At 56.1% G+C, this 18,767-nt stretch overlaps 1 protein-coding gene across 4 annotated transcripts in view; it reads right to left on the minus strand.

Annotated features, from left to right (window-relative positions):
* Positions 1-1,223: 1,223 nt before the first annotated feature.
* The window catches only part of KIF21B (kinesin family member 21B), a 54,761-nt gene continuing 37,217 nt past the window's right edge, over positions 1,224-18,767 (minus strand). Inside the window, exons 27-35 of one of the 4 annotated variants that reach the window (XM_017499405.2) lie at positions 18,621-18,734; positions 16,796-16,834; positions 14,717-14,853; positions 13,303-13,483; positions 8,924-9,088; positions 8,512-8,629; positions 7,249-7,419; positions 6,480-6,679; positions 1,224-5,345 (exon numbers count right to left, since the gene is read on the minus strand). In XM_017499405.2, coding sequence (XP_017354894.1) covers positions 5,288-5,345; positions 6,480-6,679; positions 7,249-7,419; positions 8,512-8,629; positions 8,924-9,088; positions 13,303-13,483; positions 14,717-14,853; positions 16,796-16,834; positions 18,621-18,734 — 1,183 coding nt within the window. In that variant the 3' untranslated portion in view covers positions 1,224-5,287. Of the gene's footprint in view, positions 5,973-6,479; positions 6,680-7,248; positions 7,420-8,511; positions 8,630-8,923; positions 9,089-13,302; positions 13,484-14,716; positions 14,854-16,795; positions 16,835-18,620; positions 18,735-18,767 lie in introns of all 4 variants that reach the window. The other 3 variants (XM_017499403.2, XM_017499406.2, XM_017499404.2) reach the window with 3 other exon arrangements.

Here is an 18,767-nt window from a genome sequence, read left to right on the forward strand (position 1 = left end):
GGTTCAAGTGATTCTCCGGCCTCAGCCTCCTGAGTAGCTGGGACAACAGGTGCATGCCATCACGCCTGGCTAATTTTTTGTATTTTTTTTATAGAGACGAGGTTTCACCGTGTTAGCCAGGATGGTCTCGATCTCCTGACCTCGTGATCCGCCTGCCTCAGTCTCCCAAAGTGCTGGGATTACAGGCGTGAGCCACTGTGCCTGGTCAGAAGTTAAGCTTTTTAATCAGTCACGGGCTGTGATGAAGATGTGGATTCTCCCCGAGGGGCCTCTCTGCCAAGGGGATGGGCTGGAATCTCTGGGAGTTGGTGAAACAATTCGTGGTTATCAAAAGGGAATATAGGTTCTTAGACTGAAAAGCACTGATCTAGAAAAAAAATCCTGGCCAGGCATGGCAGCTCACTCTTGTAATCCCGGCACTTTGGAAGGCTGAGATGGGAGGAGGGCCTGAGCCCAGGAGTTGAGACCAGCGTGGGCAACATAGTGAGACCCCATCTCTATTAAATAATAACAATGACCTTTGCGGAGCTGTTTTCTCCTATGATCTTTTTATAGTCTTGCCTTCTTTCCATAAGTGGCAAGGGACTGAGACATGTCTGCCTGCACCACAGCGCAGCGCAGGCCTAGGGAGGCATGTGTTACATTAGCCAAAGGCAAAGGCTGCTGTGGCCAGGCAGCTCTAGATGCAGATCCTGGCTCTGTCCTTACCAGCTGTGATGCTGGGTAAATCACTTCCATCCTGAGACTTTCTCATTTCATAAAATGATACTGTTACCTGTCACAGAGGGCAGTGTAGACACAATGAAAACTGCTCTGAACAGTGCCTAGAATAGAGTAGGTGGGCCAGAAATGCTGCTGCCCACTCTCCTGGCTGCTGCACCAGTCCCCGGAGGCAGTATCAGGAGCTTGGGGGAGAATGTGACACTCTCAAAGCTCTCCGCTTCCTAACTGGTGAAGCCCCAAACTCACAGCTCAGGAAGTTCTCATCAGGCTGGGCCCAGCCCCAGCGACCTGCTGTACCCACTCACCCCGCCACCCCGCAACCCACTCACCCCGCCACCCTGCCACCCACTCACCCCGCCACTCCGCAACCCACTCACCCCGCCACCCCGCCACCTACTCACCCTGCCACCCCGCAACCCACTCACCCCGCCACTCCACAACCCACTCCCTCTCCAGAGGCCCCAGCCAAAAGTCAGCAGACCCCCAGAGGGGGCTCCACAGACATTGGTCATTCAAGTTTTATTTATGACAACTTAGAACATTCACATCCAATCTAGGAACAGAAATGTACAACATGAGGCTTAAATAATTTCATACACTATGTACAGCCATCGGCAGAGGTACAAAACATATATACACCTTGTGCCAGCCACATCTTGGGGGACGGCAGGAGCCGGATGAAACCCTGAAGCCTGGGCAGGGCGCGATTACTGGAAGAGCTGGTGGCAGGGCAGGGCCCCGATTCATCTCAGGGGTCTTCTCTGACCCTCGGCTCTTTGTGGAGCAGTTTCTACTTCCTATTTCCCTGCAAGGCCCTCAGGACACAGTTCACAGGACTCAACTAGGGTGTGGTGGGGGCTTCAAGATCATGAGTCCTGGGGATGGGGCAGGGGGCAAAACAAAGACATCAAAGAAACAGAGCTTTCCCTGCACAATCTGTCCTCGCACATGAGGGCAGGGAAGGATCTGGGAGTCGGGAGAGGAGGGCCAGGCCCAGGAAGGCCTGTGGGGCAGCGGCCGCTGACCAGGAGGCTATGCCAAGGGAAGAGAGCAGCACAGCTGCCTGTTTGGGATGGCAAAGCGACACACCCCACAGGTCCGGGACAGCCTGTAAGGAGAAACGCACTGCTCCTGCAGGGTGGCCTCTGCCCACACACACACAATGGCGAACAGACTGGGCACAAGCAACAGCCAGGGGCTATGCCTGCTCCCAGCCCGGACATCGGGGATGCGGAGAGCTGGCAGGGCAAAGTGGCGTGAGGTTCCCTAACTTCACCACATCAGGCACAGAAGAAAGTCCCAGCGGCCTCGCCTTTCCCCCATGCAGTTTTGTGCTTTAAACTGCCCTCTGCCCAGGCCACACAGCCCCAGACTGGCAGCAGGGCTGGACAGCTGAGGGTGAAGGGTTTCCTAGGCTGGGTCTAGGGTGAGGCCGCTCCCGGACCCACAGCTGTCCCTTCCTAAGGGGCTGACCACCTCAAAGGCTCAGGTGTGCCAGCCTCCTCCTCCCAGACTTTCCTCCTTCCTGGGAAATCTTGCAGGGCAACTCCAGGTGCTGCCTTTGAGAGTTCCGGCTGCCTCAGAGGAGTTAGTCACTCACAGGAAAGCAAATACTGATGTGGCTGATGGTGAGGAAGGGGCCCTGGCACAGGACTGTGCTGAAGAGGCCCAAGGGCAGAGAGGATGAAGACACCTTCTATCCGGGGAACCCGCTCAGAAGCTTCACAAGCACGGAGCGGGGCTTGACCCAGGAGACAGGGAATCTGAGTCTAAGCTCTTTAGGCTCACTAGGGCTAGGGCTCAGCCTGAACTCAGGCAGTCAGAGATTTGGGGGGCGGGGTTTAGAGAGGACTTTACTCCTGCTCCCACGGTGTAAAGATGTGGCTGGGCCTGACGGGGCTCAGCCTCAAGTCTTAAGATGGGCACAGAAGGGCACGAAGTAAGGTGACGAATCCCAGAATTAGGACAAGCCATGGGCCAAGACCTGGTCTGAGCAAGGACAGACCCCTGTCCCAGACATGGCCGTCCCCAACCTCACTTTGGACAGAGCCAGGCTGGGAGGAGCCTCCTGAGTGTGCCTGCAGGACCCTGCCGTTGTGCTCACGTCGCGACCATTTTGTGCTTCCAACACTTGGGTGCTTATGCAGTGAGTGGAGCTGGGGGCCTGCCCCCTAACTATGGACCTTGGACATCCCTGAGTGGGCAGAGACTCCAACTCTCATGGAGCACAACTCGGGGTGTCTCAGGGATGTTGGGCTCAGGGCTCCTGAAGGACTTCAAGTTTAGAGAGTCAATGACACTTGGCAGGACAGCAGAGTCCGCCCCGCTGTGAGGTAGCTGACCCATGGGAAACAGCAGAAAATGGGCAATGATGATGAGCACCTCTCGCGGGGCCAAAAGATCACACGGGGTGCAAGGCCAGGCCTTGCAACTACAGTGCAGTCACCCCGGGGGGGCGTCCCCGGCCCGTGCGGGAGCTCGGGGGACAGAGTCTTATGTGTTTCTATAGCTTGTAAACAGTCATGCGGACGGATTCTTTCTTACAGGTTGCAAGGTCAAAACTTTCTGTTCAGGTGGGGAAGGACGGAGAGGAATGGGAAGAGATTTGCGGCCACATCTCGGAGCTAAAGGGGTCGCCCAGCACCTCCAGGGTGGCCAGAGGAAGAAGGATTTCCAGTCATTGCAGACAGACTGTGCAGGTCCCGGGAGACCAGCCTCCGAGGGGGTCTCCTTCTTGCCATTAGCTGCCCCAGACTTCAATACCACATCCAGCAGGGCCAGCGCCAGCAGGTCAGCCTTCTTCGACTCCGTGGCCGCTCGGAGGAGGGCACGGGGAAGCGACCAGGCCTCACACAGCTTCCACTGGGCCTGCCTCCCCCCAACACTGGGCACTACATAGAGAGGGCTCCAGGTTCCCTGGCCGAAGACGGAGAGGAGCCATGGGCGAAAACACAGAGCCACCTCCTGAGAGCTCAAACATCACTGCGTCCTCTGAAGGGAGTGGGGGCTTGCTCCTGGCTCCCAGACTGAAGCCAGGAAGCACAAGACCAGTGAAGCAACGGAAAAACAGGGTGGGTGGCTTTGGGTGGGGGTGGGGCAGGGGAGAGGGATGGAGCTTAGTCCCTCCCAAGGCCCACTTCTGTAATTCCAGAGTTTCCCCAACAGGGGGTGCCTGAACACTGATTTAGCAACCTCCCTGGAGCTCAGCGTTTCCAGCCCTGGGGCAGAGAAACTGCCAACTCCCTCTTCCTCGATCATCTGCAAGGGAGGGCCTGCGCTCCATGCCATCTTTAAGGCTGAGAATGTGTCTCCTGAATAACCAGAGAGAGAGAAGCTGGAGAGACTTCCTCCTCCCCTGCCTAGCGCAGTGCCCAGCACATGTGCCTGGCCCAGTGGGGGAATGGAGGGCCGGGGAGGACAGGGACCAGAGTGCTGGGCCATCCTCCCCATCTGAGCTGCCTCCCAGCAGACACAGCCCCCATGCTGCTTCCTACATGGCCCACGCAGGATTCTGGGGCAGAACCCTGAGGCCTGGGCTATGGGGTGAGCGTCCCCGCCTTCCCCGGGGGGCGCTGGGCACGAGATGTTGAGAGTGAGAAGACACATGTGGTGCCATGGGCATGGCTGGTGTAAGGCTGCCCAGTACAGGTGCCAGGCCCCAGGACGGAGGAAGGCACTGAGCGTCAGGCGGCCTAGAGGCCAAGGGTAAGCTAGAAGGCTCCCTGGGGGCTGTGTTGGGGGCTGCAGAGTCGAAGGAACCGTTCCCTTCTCCGCAAAGCAGAGGAGGCGGCCCTGGAGGGCCGGGGCAGCGGACTCCCTTTGGGATTTCTGGCCCCCAAGAGCTGAGGGAAAGAATATGTGGGAAGAAACTTCAAGTCAGTTTCCAGGAGGCAACAGCAAAAAACGAAAATAAAAAAAAATAAATAACTGAAGTATTTCTGACCATCTCCCCAAAGGAATCTTTCTAGCAGCTCCACCTTGGCCCCCTCTGAAGGGATGTTGGGAACTGCTGGGCCAGCTGGGACTCTCTGTGGGTGGCCAGAGGTTAAGGGTTAGCTGCAAGGCCCAGCCGCCCACACCTGGCTTCCTTAGCTACCTGAGGACTATCTTTTTGGGCTCAGAGGCAGGTGCAGTGACTCTAGAGGCTGGGCTGGGAGATGCGGGGAGGCCAGCTCCTCGGAGGGCGGGATGGGGCCCGGCTGCTGCGCCTCCACACCGGGCCCCACCTCTGGGCCAAAGGCCTGGAAAGGGGGCAGAGCCGGTTCAGCAGGAGACAATGTGGCCAGGACTGCAGGGAGAGGAACAAGGAGAGATAACGCCCTTTGGCTTCACAGCTTAATTTCCACCCCAGCCTCTCTCTCACCCCGAGGCTCCTGAGAAGCAGGGGACGGACGGAGGGAACAGTGTCCTGTGGGAAGGCCAAGGGAGAGGGAGGAGGGCAGGAGTGGGGGCCACGCCCTCTGTCCCCAGGGCAGCCGGCCCCATCTGCCAGGTCACAGCTTCCCTTCCATGCTGTCCAGGCTGCTGGGGTCGAGGGTCCAGGGGCATCCCTCTGACCTCACTCCTAGGGTGGGATGCTGTGCGGTAACCGCCGGACACTCCAGAGCTTCACCGTCAGGTCACTGGGGTGGAGGACAAAGTTGGGGGGTGTGGGTCAGCTCTTGTAGTGGGCTTGGCTGTCTGCCCCCAAAAGTAGAGGATGCACTGGATTCCCCAAACTCCCCAAATGTGGCTGGGGCTGGGAGGCAAGCATCGCTTATGGGGAGGTGGGCTGCAGGTGGTGGGGCGCTGGGCAGATGGAGAGGCCAGTGCACTCAGAGGCCCCCAGGGGAGCCTTGTCATGGGTTTTCTTTTTTTTTTTTTTTTGGTGTTTTGTTTTGTCCAGGCCTGAAGGCTCCCTGCTCTGCTCCCTGCTCCCTGGCACCCATCTCCTGGGGCCTGTCCCACTGTTCATGCTCGGGGGAGGATGGTGGGAGCAGGAGGGATGGGTGGGGCACCTCTCTGGGCCAGGCAGGACAGGAAGGGAGAGGAAGAAGGAGGAGTAAAATAATCTCATACCGTTAAGAAGCAGCTCAGATCGAAGTGGGGAAAGAGAGGGAAAAGGAAAGAGGGGAAGAGTGAGAGAGGAGACGGGGAGAGATGGGGAGGGTCAGGGCATGGTGGTGGCGCGGCCCTTTATGGCCAGGACTCGGCGAGGAAGGCAGGGGGTGAGTCCAGGGACGTAATTCCACAACTTTACCCGGCAGTCACTGTGGGCGGAGAGAGGCGAGGACAGAGCAGGAGGCAGGAGGAGATAAGAAGGGGAAGGGAGAGAAGGGAAAAAGTCGGAACAAGAAAGAAAGCCGTCTGAGCAGCACCCCATGGGACAGAGGGCCTGGTGCTCCCCACGCAGGGGCGAGCTGGGGGTGTAAGAGGCCTGGTCTGAGGGCTGGCAGGGCTGCTCTGTGCTCTGAGAGATACCTGGACCAGGAAGACAGCCAGGGCAGGTGGGAGGGTAGGAAAGGCGTGGAGACAAGCGGGCAAGGCCTGGCCCGGGGCCCAGTACCTTCCTCCTCCCCTGCCTAGCACAACGCCCAGCACATGGTGGGCATCCAGTGAAGGCTGGCACAGGCTAGGTATGCAGATGAGGCCACGTGGAATCTGCTCTGTGAACTGAGCCTGTGGGGACAGCTGCAGGGCCCTAAGCCTCCCAGCCTCCCCTGCCCACACCAGGAGATGAGGGGGAGCAGAGGCAGACCTCTCTGTCCAGCACCCACCTGGAGGCTGTGAAGATGTGCTTGGCATTGGTGCAGATGGCATTGATGGGGCTGTCGTGGCCCTTGATCTCACCGATGGGCGTGAAGTTGTCCACGTTCCAGACCTTGATGACGCCTGCACGGCAGGCGCTCAGCAGCATGGGGCGGCCTGGGACGAAGGCCAGGGCGCACACCCAGTCCTTGTGCGCGTTGGGGATTTGCTGCGGGAGGATCGGGGCTGGTGAGGGCTGGGGGTCTGCGAGGGAGAGGACCTGCCCCAGGGCCCCTCTTGCTAGTAGTAGAGCTATTTCCAGGCTCACCCAGCCTGTAGACCTGCCAAAGGCAGGCGACACTGGTTCCAGGAGCCATGCTGGGGTGGCCTGTACTGTGGGCTTCAGGGGACCATAGATGGGTCCCTTTGCTCTGCTTTCCAGGTTCAAGCCTGAGATCCTGCCCTGGCAGAGAACCTTCAGCCCTCACGTGGGTCAGGCTAAAACACAAACGCTCCCAGGAAAGGAACGGGGTAACTGAGCTTCACTTTTAAACCCAAGAGCTGAGGGCAAAGGCTTTTCTGAACGCAGGCTGCCTGAGGGGGAGATGGGGCATCAGGAGAGGCCGAGGGTAGGCAAGGGAGGTTGGAGACAGAGGAGGAAGAGGAAGAACAGGAGGGCTTGGGGAGCTCTGAAAGCCATCTGGGCTGGGGATCTGTGAGTCCGGCCCCAGGGTCTCCAAGGCCCTGCCTGGGCTCAGGAACCACCCACCCGAGTGTGCCCGAGACCCTCCTCCCTACCTGGATGAGCTCCTGCTGCTCCAGGTCCCACTTCTTGATGCCGTTATCCCGGGAGCCGCTGAACAGGACGTCTCCCTGGATGGCCAGACACTCGATGCCGTCGTAGTGCGGGGGCTCAAAGTTGTGAGTGGGGCCGATGGTGCCCGTCGCACACTCGCCCAGCTCGAACAGCTGCGGGAGGAGGGGCCAGGAGGGAGGAGGGAAGGCAGGGCCGGCAGCACTGCGGACCCAGAGGCCTGACGACCCAGGAGTCTGGCTAGGGTGGCAGCCACTGCCCTCTGGGGAGAGGCGCTTCCCCGAAGGCTAGGGCTCTGGAGGTGGGGCTGCTGCTTCCAAGGGACTGGGAACACTGAAGGTTCAGGTCATGACCCTTCCCATGGACACTCGGGCAGGGGTGGGAGGAGACCAACTCAAGTGACGCAGGGGTGAATCAGCTCATCACGCTGAGACCACACAGCCGAACAGGCAGCTGCTAAGGCGGGTTCGGGGTGTGAGCCTCCCTCTAGAATTCTTTCATTTTTTAGTAAAATATTCATCACAGTCCCACCACCCCTGAAAACCCTGCTTCCTTCCAGTTTCTTTTTTGTTGGAGACAGAGTCTCCCTCTGTTGCCCAGGCTGGAGTATAGTGGCACGATCTCAGCTCACTGCAACCTCTGTCTCCCAGGCTCGTGATTCTCCTGCCTCAACCTCCCAAGTAGCTGGGACTACAGGCATGCGTCACCACGCCTGGCCAATGTTTCATATTTTAGTAGAGAGAGGGTTTCACCATGTTGGCCAGGCTGGTCTCAAACTCCTGACCTCAAGTGATCCTCCCACCTTGGCCTCTCAAAGTGCTGGGATTACAGGCGTCAGCCGCTGCACCTGGCCGGCTTCCTGCATTTCTGACTGGATCTGGACAGTTTTCCATGGCGTCATCAGAGCGCAAACAAATGAGTGTTGCTTGTACACTTCATGTTTGGTTGAGTATTTATCATTTTAATAGCTGCAGTGCATCCCATTAGGTGGATTTTCCATCATTTGATGGTTATTCTACCCTTCAACATCTAAGTTATTACGAATTTTTCACCAGTTACAAAATAATGCTGCCATCTATAACTTTCTGCACACAAATTCTTGCCTCCTTTGGGGTGATTTCTTCAGCAGACATCCCCCGAAGTCTTACAATTTTTCATGAGTACCCCCAAGGAAATAGAGGGCAAAGACTGGGGAGAGTGGAAGACAAGCCCCCGCCCGGCCTCAGAGCCGAGGCAGCCCCAGATACCTTAACGTAGTGGTCCTTGGAGCCAGTAACCACGAGGTCGTGCTGGCTGGCCGTCTGGGTGACTGTCAGGCACATCACAGGACCGATGTGGCCAGTCAGCTTGCCAACAGGCTGGAACCTGCAGCGGGAAGAGGCCCAGCCGGGGATTGGTGAATTAGAGGGGACTCTGGGTTGGGGTGGGGGGTCTGCCCCAGAACAAAGCTCCCCTCCAGCTCAAGGCAAGATCGTGAATCTAGACATGAGCTGCCCTGCATCCCAGCAGTCTCACTGGAAGGGCACAGGCCCAGCAGCATGGGGGAGTAAAGGTGTTGCTGAGGTCCTATCTGCCCCAGGGTGGGTCCCCCCAAGCCGAGACCTGGGGACCTTGCCTGGGCATGCCAAGCCCTCCTCCTTGCCCAGGTATCATGCTGACCTGCTAAGCTCCCAGATGCGAACGGCGTTGCCCGAGGCGGCGTACAGCATGGTGCCTGAAGGGCTGAGGGCGATCTGGTTGATCTGATGCTCCCCCTGGGCACTGGTGATGGCACGGGTGGATGTGGAGGCACAGGCGTCCCCTGAGGTCACCTGGCCCGAAGACCTGCCCAAGAAGGAGAAAGGCAAGGCCAGAGATCAAAATTATCCATGTGCACAGTCCAGGAAACCAATAAAACCTCACTAAGACCAGCCCACGTAGCCTACTTCTCCACTTCTTCCGGGAAGGCTTTTTTTTTTTCCTGAGACCCTGTCTCGCTCTGTTGCCCAGGCTGGAGTGCAGCGGTGCAATCTTGGCTCACTGCAGCCTGTGCCTCCCAGGTTCAAGTGAGTCTCCTGCCTCAGCCTCCTGAATAGCTGGGATTACAGGCACCTGTCCATGCCTGGCTAAATTTTGTATTTTAAGTAGAGACAGGGTTTCACCGTGTTGGTCAGGCTGGTCTCGAACTCCTGATCTCCTCATTCCACCCGCCTCAGCTTCCCAAAGTACTGGGATTACAGGTGTGGGCCACCATGCCCAGCCCAGGAAGTCTTTGTTGACTGACAGAGAAGAGCAACAACTTCTCCTATAAGTGAGCCCCAGGGGAGAGCTCCACTCCAGTCCTGGTGAGTCAACTCCCCACGAGGCCTGCCTGTGTGCCTGGTCACTGGCTTGGAAAGATGGTAAGGCTCAGTCATGAGACTGGGCGTGAACCTGGATCTTCCAGAAATCAACCTCCCTCAGTCTCAGTTTCCTCATCAGCTAAAAGAGGTGATTATACCCATTCTGTTTATTTTATTTTATTTGAGATGGAGTTTCACTCGTGTTGTCCAGGCTGGAGTGCAGTGGTGTGATTTCGGCTCACTGCAAACTCCGCCTCCTGGGTTCAAGCGATTCTCCTGTCTCAGCCTCCCGAGTAGCTGGGATTACAGGCATGCACCACTATGCCCAGCTAATTATATATTTTTAGTAGAGATAGGATCTCGAACTCCTGATCTCAGGTGACCTGCCAACCTCAGCCTCCTAAACTGCCGGGATTACAGATATAAGCCACTGTGCCCAGCCTTGTTTACTTTTTTTTTTAAAGACTTTGTTTTTTTTAGACCAGTGTTAGGCTCCCAGCAAAACAGTATAAGATACAGAGATTCCTCGCGTGCCGGAACCCCCCGACAGGCACGGCCTCCCCGTTATCAACATCCCCCACCAAAAGCTGCCTCTGTCTCGATTGGGAACCCATGCTGAGACACGGTTATTGCCCAAGTCCACGGTTTACGTTCGGGTTCACTCTTGGTGTTGCACATTCTGTGGGTTTGAACAAATGTATAATGACGGGCATCCACAATTACAGCATCATACAGAAAAATTTCACTGCCCTAAAAATCCTGTTTCCTTTATTGATTGATTGATTGAGACAGGGTCTTGTTCTGTTGCCCGGGCTGGAGTGCAGTGGCACAAAAATGGCTCATTGCAGCCTCAACCTCCTGGGCTCAAGCGACCCTCCCACTTCAGTCTCCCGAGTAGCTGGGATTACAGGCGGGTACCACCATGCTCGGTTAATTTGAAAATTTTTTTTGTAGAGACAGGGTCTCCTTATGTTGCCGAGGCTGGTCTCGCAGTCCTGGCCTCAAGTGATCCTCCTGCTTTGGCATCCAAAATACCTGGGATTCTAGGCATGAGCCACTGTGCCCAGCCTGTTTACTTTTTTTTTTTTTTGAGACAGAATNAAAAAAAAAAAAGAAAAACAGAAAAGTTTTGTACAAAGTCACACAGGAAGTGAGTTATAAGTAAATCATCATACCTGTTGATTCTAAAGCAATCTGAGAGGAACTGATGGGTCAACCACACAGCCTACAAAGGGATGAGCATTGGCATCAAGCTGTCTGCGGGTATTTTCTTGTTTGTAAACTGGGAATAATTACAGCATCTGCTTCATTGAGCTGTTGTCTGTATTCGATGACAAAAGACCCCTTGAGGGTTTACCCAGTGTCTGGAAAGCAGTAAGTGCTCAGTAAAGTTTAGCTGCTACCATTACAACATGTGAGGGATGCTTGGGAAACGCCGGCACCACAGGACATTCTGGTTGACTGGACCCGAATATGTGGCCTCAAAGCATGAATGCAAAGATTTGATTTGAGCCGGGAGGCTGAGGCAAGAGAATTGCTTGAGCCCCGGAGTTCAAGACCAGCCTGGGCAACATAGCGAGACACCGTCTCTACAGAATAAAAATAAAAACATGAGCTAGGTGTGTGGTGTGCACCTATAGTCCCAGCTACTCAAGAGCCTGGGGCGGGAGGATTATTTGAGCCTAGGAGGTCGAGGCTGCAGTGGGCTCTGATGCCACCACTGCACTCCAGCCTAGGTGACAGAGCAAAACCCTGACTCTAAAAAATAAAAAAGGCCAGGGATGGTGGCTCACGCCTGTAATCCCAGCACTTTGGGAGGCCAAGGCAGGTGGATCACCTGAGGTCGGGAGTTCAAGACCAGCCTAACCAACAAGGAGAAACCCCGTCTCTACTAAAAATACAAAAATAGCCAGGCGTGGTGGCACATGCCTGTAATCCCAGCTACTCGGAAGGCTGAGGCAAGAGAATCACTTGAACCCAGGAGGCAGAGGTTGCAGTGAGCTAAGATCACACCATTACACTTCAGCCTGGACAAGAGTGAAACTCCATCTCAAAATAAATGAAAATAAAAAGTAAACTGCTCTGAGGCTATTCTCAGTGATTAGGGCTGGGAGGAGTCTGGAAATCTCTACTGTACAGTCATCACAGGTCGCTGAGGGAGTCTCAGGCCAAGACCTGCTTCCAGCAGAGACTCTCCACCTTCAGCTGTTTACTATATTAGGGATCTACACAAGCACTGATTTCAGGAAAGGATTCTGCTAAGAAGAAGGTGGCGAGGAAGGGAAGGAGTTTTAGAACCACTGAGAGTGCAACCCCCTCCTTTTACAGATGCGGACTTGAGGCCCATAGAAGTTCAGAAAGATCTGCCCCTGAATCACACAGCCAGGGAGTTCTCTGCAGGTCCAAGATGAGAATCAGGCCTCCTCACTCCCTGCGAGGCCTGTCCACCACTCTGGTGGCTTCAAATCCAATGCTGCCTCCAGGGGGCACTATACCCCTTGTATTATACATGCATGGCACCTCCCTGGAGCCCTGTAACCTCCGGGATCTTAGCAATTAGAGAACTCCAAGCCCCGGTGCCATGGAAAAAGATCACAGCTACAGCAAGCATGTCTTCTGTGTGTACTGTGCCTCACAGAGGTGGGCAGGCTTTCTCTGTATGGGTTGGATAGTGAATATTTAGGCTCTACACATCACACGGTCTCTGTTGTGTAGCCTCAACTCAGGCATGGAAAGACAACAGTAGCTATAGGCAGTAAGTAAACCAGCCTGGCTGTGTTCCAATAAAACTTTATTTATGGATGCCAAGATTTGAATTTCATATCATGTTCACATCTCACAAACATAGTCATCTTTTTATTTTTTCAACTTTTTTTTTTTTTTTTTTTTTTTTTTTTTTTTTTTTTTTTTTTTTTTTTTTTTTTTTTTGAGACAGAATCTTGCCCTGTCACCCAGGCAGGAGTGAACAGCTCACTGTAACCTCTGCCTCCCGTGTTCAAGCGATTCTCCTGCCTCAGCCTCCCGAGTAGCCAGGATTACAGGTGTATGCCACCACGTGTGGCTAATTTTTTGTATCTTTAGTGGAGATGGGGTTTCACTGTGTTGGCCAGGCTGGTTTCGAACTCCTGACTTTGTGATCCACCCACTTCGGCCTCCTAAAGTGCTGGGATTACAGGTGTGAGCCACTGTGCCTGGTTTACTTTTTAAGGATCAAATTAGCAGGCTGTGGCTTACAATGTTCATGTGAGAATGTAGTGTGACTTTTGCTAAAAATCCACTTGTGCCACAAGCTCTTGGTCTCAGTTCTGCCTCCCCTGCCCTGTGTCTGTGTCTGAGGCTGTCGGGACAGGGCTCAGGGCCGTGGCTGGGTGGTAACCCACACAGGCAGTGCCCAGCACGGCTTTAGGAGCTCGCCCTGTTTCCTCAGCTCCCCTTTCAGATTCGTAGCATGATATCTAACACACTTCAAGAGGCAGGGCTTGGGGCACTGGGCAGTGGGTGGAGGCCAGGCAGGCCAAAAACTCCTCTAGTGGTCCCGCCCCACACGCTGTCCCCCAAACTCGTACCCCAGGGTCAAGCCAAGTTCATAGGCTGCGAATGGCTTTTGTGCCCATGTAGCCGGGCTGTGCTGTGCTGAGTAGGTCACGGGCTGGGAGCATCGGCACCCCACCAGGCCTGCTGCAGCCCACCACTGTGATGTACGCGGCGGGTACTCACGTGAGGGTGCGAATGCACTTGGCCGAGTCCCGGATGTCCCACACCTTGATGTAGGAGGTGGACACGGAGAACACAAGCCCTGAGTGGCTGCAGTACTTGATGGAGACCACGTTGTTGGGGTGGCCCTTTAGAGCCGCGATCTCCTGCCCCGTAACCAAGTTCCACATCTTGCAGCTTCGGTCTGCGAGAGATGGGAGGAAGCCACAGGGAGGGGTGGGAAGTCAGCCACTAGGGGGCGTAGCTTGCCTCTGCAGGGGCTGCCAGGGTAGGGGAAAGGGACCCAGAGAGCTCCAGAGGACGGAGCTCCGGGTCCGAAAGAAACATGCACACGTGTGCTCACTGGCATGTGTGTGTGCTCGTAAAAAACTCAGGGGAGAGAGAATTCTCTAAGAACTTCAGACCAGGGTTCCTCAATCACACTTCCCACCAACACCAGAGTTCTGTGAGCCACCCTGCTAAGGTGTCCAGGGCTAAAACAAAATTCTTAAGCCTTTATGGTGCCTGTTCCTCCACACGCTAATTGCTGACACACTAAATGAACCAGTACAAGCAAATGTTATGGGAAAACGTGGAATCAATCAATCACACTTAGATTGACAGCTATCTATATTGCCGTAGAGAGCTGTTTATGCTTGTGTTTCTAGTATGCGTGTCTATGACAGACTAGTTCTTTCTGCTGGTAAAAGAATGAACGAATGAATGAAAAGTAAATAAATAATTTATTTATATATTTACTTATTGAGATAGGGTCTTGCTCTGTTGCCCGGGCTGGAGTGCAATCGCACAAACACAGCTCACGGCAGCCTTGACCTCCTGGACTCAAACGATCCTCCCGCCTCAGCCTCCTGAGTAGCTGGGGCTACAGGCCCATGTCACTGTGACTAATTTTTTATTTTTTGTAGTGACAGGGTCTCACTATGTTGCCCACCCAGGTAGTCTCAAACTCCTGGGTTCAAGCGATTCTCCCGCCTCATCCTCCCAAAGTGCTGCCATCACAGGTCTGAGCCACTATGTCCGGCCTGTCTGCTGGTAAAATGTTTGACACTGTTGCTGTAATTAGGTGAATGTGGCTTTGTGGAGTGCTGCTGCTGAGATGACAGGGAGTGCTTAGCTGTATGAGCTGGGGTGATGTCAGGAGCGCAAGTACAGGCGGGGTACCCAAGAAGCTTCCTGAAGTTTCCCTGGGAGGTCTGGATGGAGCCGCCAGGTCAGGTGTGAGGGAAGGCTTGGCCAAGGATGCAAGGGATGGGGGCCTTGAGCCAAGGTAAGAAACAAGGGTAGCAAGCAAATCAACCCCCATATCCTCAACTCCTGGGAGGATACGTTTTTATCTCCTTCACAGACCACTCTGACAACGGAAGCAGAGGTGAGCAGGAGACCCTGACCCTACCTTGCTAGTTGGGGTTCCACGCACCTTTGGACCCTGTGAACAGCAACTCATCTGTAGCATCCAGGCAGAGGATGGGCTTGGTGTGGCCTTCAGCCATGGAGACACACTGCAGCGGGGCCGTCCGTGCACCCTTGGCTCCTCCAACCGGGGAGATGATGCCCCTTCCCGAGAGAGAGGGAGAGAGGGCACGCTCGTCAGCCAGGGAGTCTGTGGCCAGGCTGATTGAGGCACGTGCGTGGGACGGGGTCAGGGCAGGGAGGGGATGAGGGCCTAATAACAGAGGCTTCAAGGACTCTAGCCAAATTCCATCAAGGTCTGAGAGCCGGGAACAGGCTACAGAGTAGAGACAGCCTGTCTTAATCAGCAGTCTGTCAGCTGCCATGCTGAGCACTTCTGGGGAAGCAAACCCTGTGTGAGGCACAGCTAGAAGGCGCAGGAGGTATGGGCTCTGTTCTCAGAGTCCCCGCCTGACGCTGCCTGACCCGATCCTGAGACGTGAATGCACCTGGCCCAGTTGGGCAGGGCAGAGGCCCAGGGGCTGGAACAGGGCCCTGTAGCTCTCACCAGAAGCTGCATGCTGCTTCAGTGAACAAGTGCGAGGGAGGGCTGCAGAGACGGAGGGGTGCTCAGGCCACCATCCCCATGCACCCTGATCCCAATAAGCCCTTCTGCCAGTGACTGCCTCTGGGCCTGGCATCTTCCAAGCAGAGAGCCATGTGCATACACACACACACCCCTTTTGGACCAACAGGGACAAACCTGTGACTGCAATTTATAAAGGGCTAAATCCCTTAGGAGCTGGCTTGGCTTCAGGGCAGGTTTGGAACTCTCTGGAATGGGGCTGCATAGACCTGGCACGGCACCTCCTTGCTCCCCTGATACTGGGGGAGCAGGAATGAGGCTGGCGCAAGCATGAAGATTTTGCCACATCCAGCTTCCTGAGGTTCTGAGGATGATTTTTTTCTCAGTGAGGGACTTCTGGGATGAGACCCTGGCTCATTTTCAGAAATATATGTCTGAAAATATATCCCAGCTCTGTTTTTCCCCAGAGAACGCTGCTCCTGACCGTGACTCTGTGGCCAAGGATCTACTGAAATGATCAGCGTTCTGCCCGTGGCGCTTCTCACACAGCTCCCGCCGACTCTGCCAGGCCCGCCCTTGAAGATGGTGGTCAGATACATCTAGCTGCCAGCTGGGTGCCACACATGCACAAATAGCTCCCCAAGCTGCCCTGGTGCCCCGTTCTGACCCTGGTTTGGCCTCACTGCATGGCCATGGAACTGCGTCAAAGGGACCACGCCCCCCTGCTGACAGCCTGGCCAGCTGGCTAACGTCTTGCGGCGGTAAAGCCTCATGACCCGCAGTAAGCCTGATGTCAACACCCAGGGCTGGAGGCTCACGGAGTGGAGACAGCCTGCCAGGAGAGCCGAGGAAGCTCTCAGATCATGAGGGGCCCCTGGCTTGTCAGGGGCTCGGGCCCCAGGTCCTGAGTCTTGCTCCTCATTGTGGGGTGTTGTGCTGGGCCGGCTAAGAGAACTGGCCTCCAGCCAACCCATAGGCTGCAGGGAGGGGAGGAACCCACACATCTGTGCGCACCAAGGGGTGTGGGCAAGGGGCACTGCCCCCTTCATGCCCCTCCCAGAGCCAATGTCTGAAGAGCTCACCCCCAGCACAAGCTGAGGTAATCAAAGGACCCAGAGCACACCACCGGCACTCGCAAAAGGAGTGGCCCTAGCATGTCCCCTGCCTTCCAGTCGTGGAGCACTCAGCCCAGCCCAGCATCACCCAGCCTCCATGCTGCACCCCCTCCCTGCCCAGGTGAGGAGGGAGAAGAGAATAGGGCTTGCGACAAGCAACTCTGCGCCCTCCCCAAGCCCCCAGCTCCAGCCGGCGCAGTCCAAGGCCTTGTGGCCACCCTGAGAGGGAGGAACCATGGGGTTGGGGACAGGGACAGGTCTGGAGAGGGGTTCGGCAGGGAGGGGAGTGGAGGGGCTGCATGCTGAGGACACGGGTGTCAGGCGGGAGGGGTGCTGCAAGAGGCAGAGAAGAGAGGGTGCCGAGAGCAAGAGTGGGGAGCAAACACGAGAGACGTTCTGTGTGTACCTCAGGACCTCCGACAAAGAGGAGTCGCTGTCATCAGACCTGGGGAGGGCAGAAAATTAGCTGGATTAGGGGGTGAGAGGAGACGCACACACAGGGACGCAAAGGCGGCAGCAGCGTGGGGAGGTCAGAGGGCAGGTTATTCTCTTCCAGGGGAGTGGAGAGAGGCAGAGGAGTGAGGGCCTCAGGAGAGCAGGGGAGGAGGCAAGGGGACTGGCCTGGGACCTGGGACTCTCCCCCAGGAGTGGGCCATCAGGGTCTCTTGGCTGGCAGGGGAGGAGCGAGGAGGGGGCCATGGGGAGACGTGGGAGCACCAGCTCCACACGTGGGGAGACGGCTCCGGGGCTGTTTGCTGGTTCCAAGCTCTCTGGCTGCCCCATTGCACAAGCTGGGGGCACCCACCCCACCCCAGCAATGCTTGTACCTGCCCAAGGCTGAAGGAAGCCATGCCTGATTCTACCCCTCCCTGGGAGCTGGCTTCTTCCAGCAATTCCTCAGGGGCTCACTTATTTAAAAAGCCCACTGTCCCCCGGGGGCCCACTGGGCAGTGCCTAGAAGTTGGCTCGGCGTCATGCACAGGCTCTGTGCATGCACCTGGACCGCCGGATAAGACCAAGGCTTCCAGAAGACCACCAAGCTGGGATGGGCAGTCCTACCCCAATCCTTCCAAAACGGGGACCTGTTGATTCTAACAACATGGAGATGGGCTAGGCGTGGTCCCTGGCTCCCCCTACAGCAGGCTGAACCAAGATGGGTTTGGAGCAGGAGGTGTCTGGGGTGCTAGGTCTGCAGGGCTCTGCTTCCTGGGCTCAGCATTCATCGAGTAGTATTTTGACCCAGGAAGGGGCATTTCTGTGGGAAGGTGAGGAGGGTGAGTGTCAGGCACTAGGTACAAGGACAAGTATTTTCTAGTCTGAATCTCCCCTGAATGACACAGCACTGTCACCCTGGGGTAGGGAAGCTTTCAGTAATCTAAGAGAGGAGCCCTCTTGGGGGCTGGAGAGAGCAAAGTAGGGCCAGGGTAAGCCCAGCAACGCTGGAAAGCCCAGAGCAGGACATGGAGAACAGGGTCCTCCCCTGTCCTGAGGCACAGCAGGCAGGAGCTGGAAGTCCCGGGCTGTGACTGCAATCCTGCCACTTTCTAGGTGAACGTCCCTGGCTCCCTCTTTGAGCCTCGTTCCCTCTTGTGTGAACTAGGGAAGACAATTCGCGTTGTTGTTTCTTAGCCTAATGAAGTCACATATATGAAAGCAGGTTGTAAAGCACAGGGCGAGTGCCTTCTAGATGCAGCGGCGGCTAACACAGACCACAGCGTTAGTCATCAGAGACTCGTATCAGGAGCTGTGAATATAGGTGGACCTGCACCTGCCTTAGGAAGGCAGTCTGGGGGTCTGGTCTGGTCTCTTTCTTCTGGGAGAGTGCACAGAGTGGAGTGGTTGAAGCTGAAGGAAGGGGCTTCAGAGCAGACTCAAAGCAGAGCAGAGGTGATTAAAGGGCAGCTCTGGAGAGCCCTCGGGCACCTGCCCCACGCGGCTAGCCTGCCTAACTGCTCAGCCCCAATCCCTGCGGCCTCCTTCTTGCCCTCTCCTGAGGGCCCAGCATGCTGAGGGGAGGAGAGCGGCTCCTGGTCAGTACAGGAAGGAGAGAAATGCCAGGAGAGGGCATCAGGGCATTTCTCTGGTGCCCTCTGCTGGTGTTTCTCTGGGAGGGGCTGGAACTTCAGGCTGGGGTCGGCTTGGCCGCCTGAGCCCTCCTCCAGCAAGCAGTGTCTACGTGCTCCCCACTGCCACCTCGGTGCCCTCCCTCCTCACCCCTCTGCCCTGCTTACTTGTCCAGCGCTGACCCCTGGCTCTGATTACTGGTGAGACGAGAGAAGACATTGCGGTCATTGCGGGGCCGAGTGGGAGGGGACGACGGGGGTGTGAATCCCACATCTGTGGACCTGGTGGGTCGGGACGGAGGGCAGCCTGTTAGT

Source organism: Cebus imitator, unplaced genomic scaffold, assembly GCF_001604975.1.
Source record: "Cebus imitator isolate Cc_AM_T3 unplaced genomic scaffold, Cebus_imitator-1.0 Scaffold257, whole genome shotgun sequence".
NCBI classification, from domain to species: domain Eukaryota; kingdom Metazoa; phylum Chordata; class Mammalia; order Primates; family Cebidae; genus Cebus; species Cebus imitator.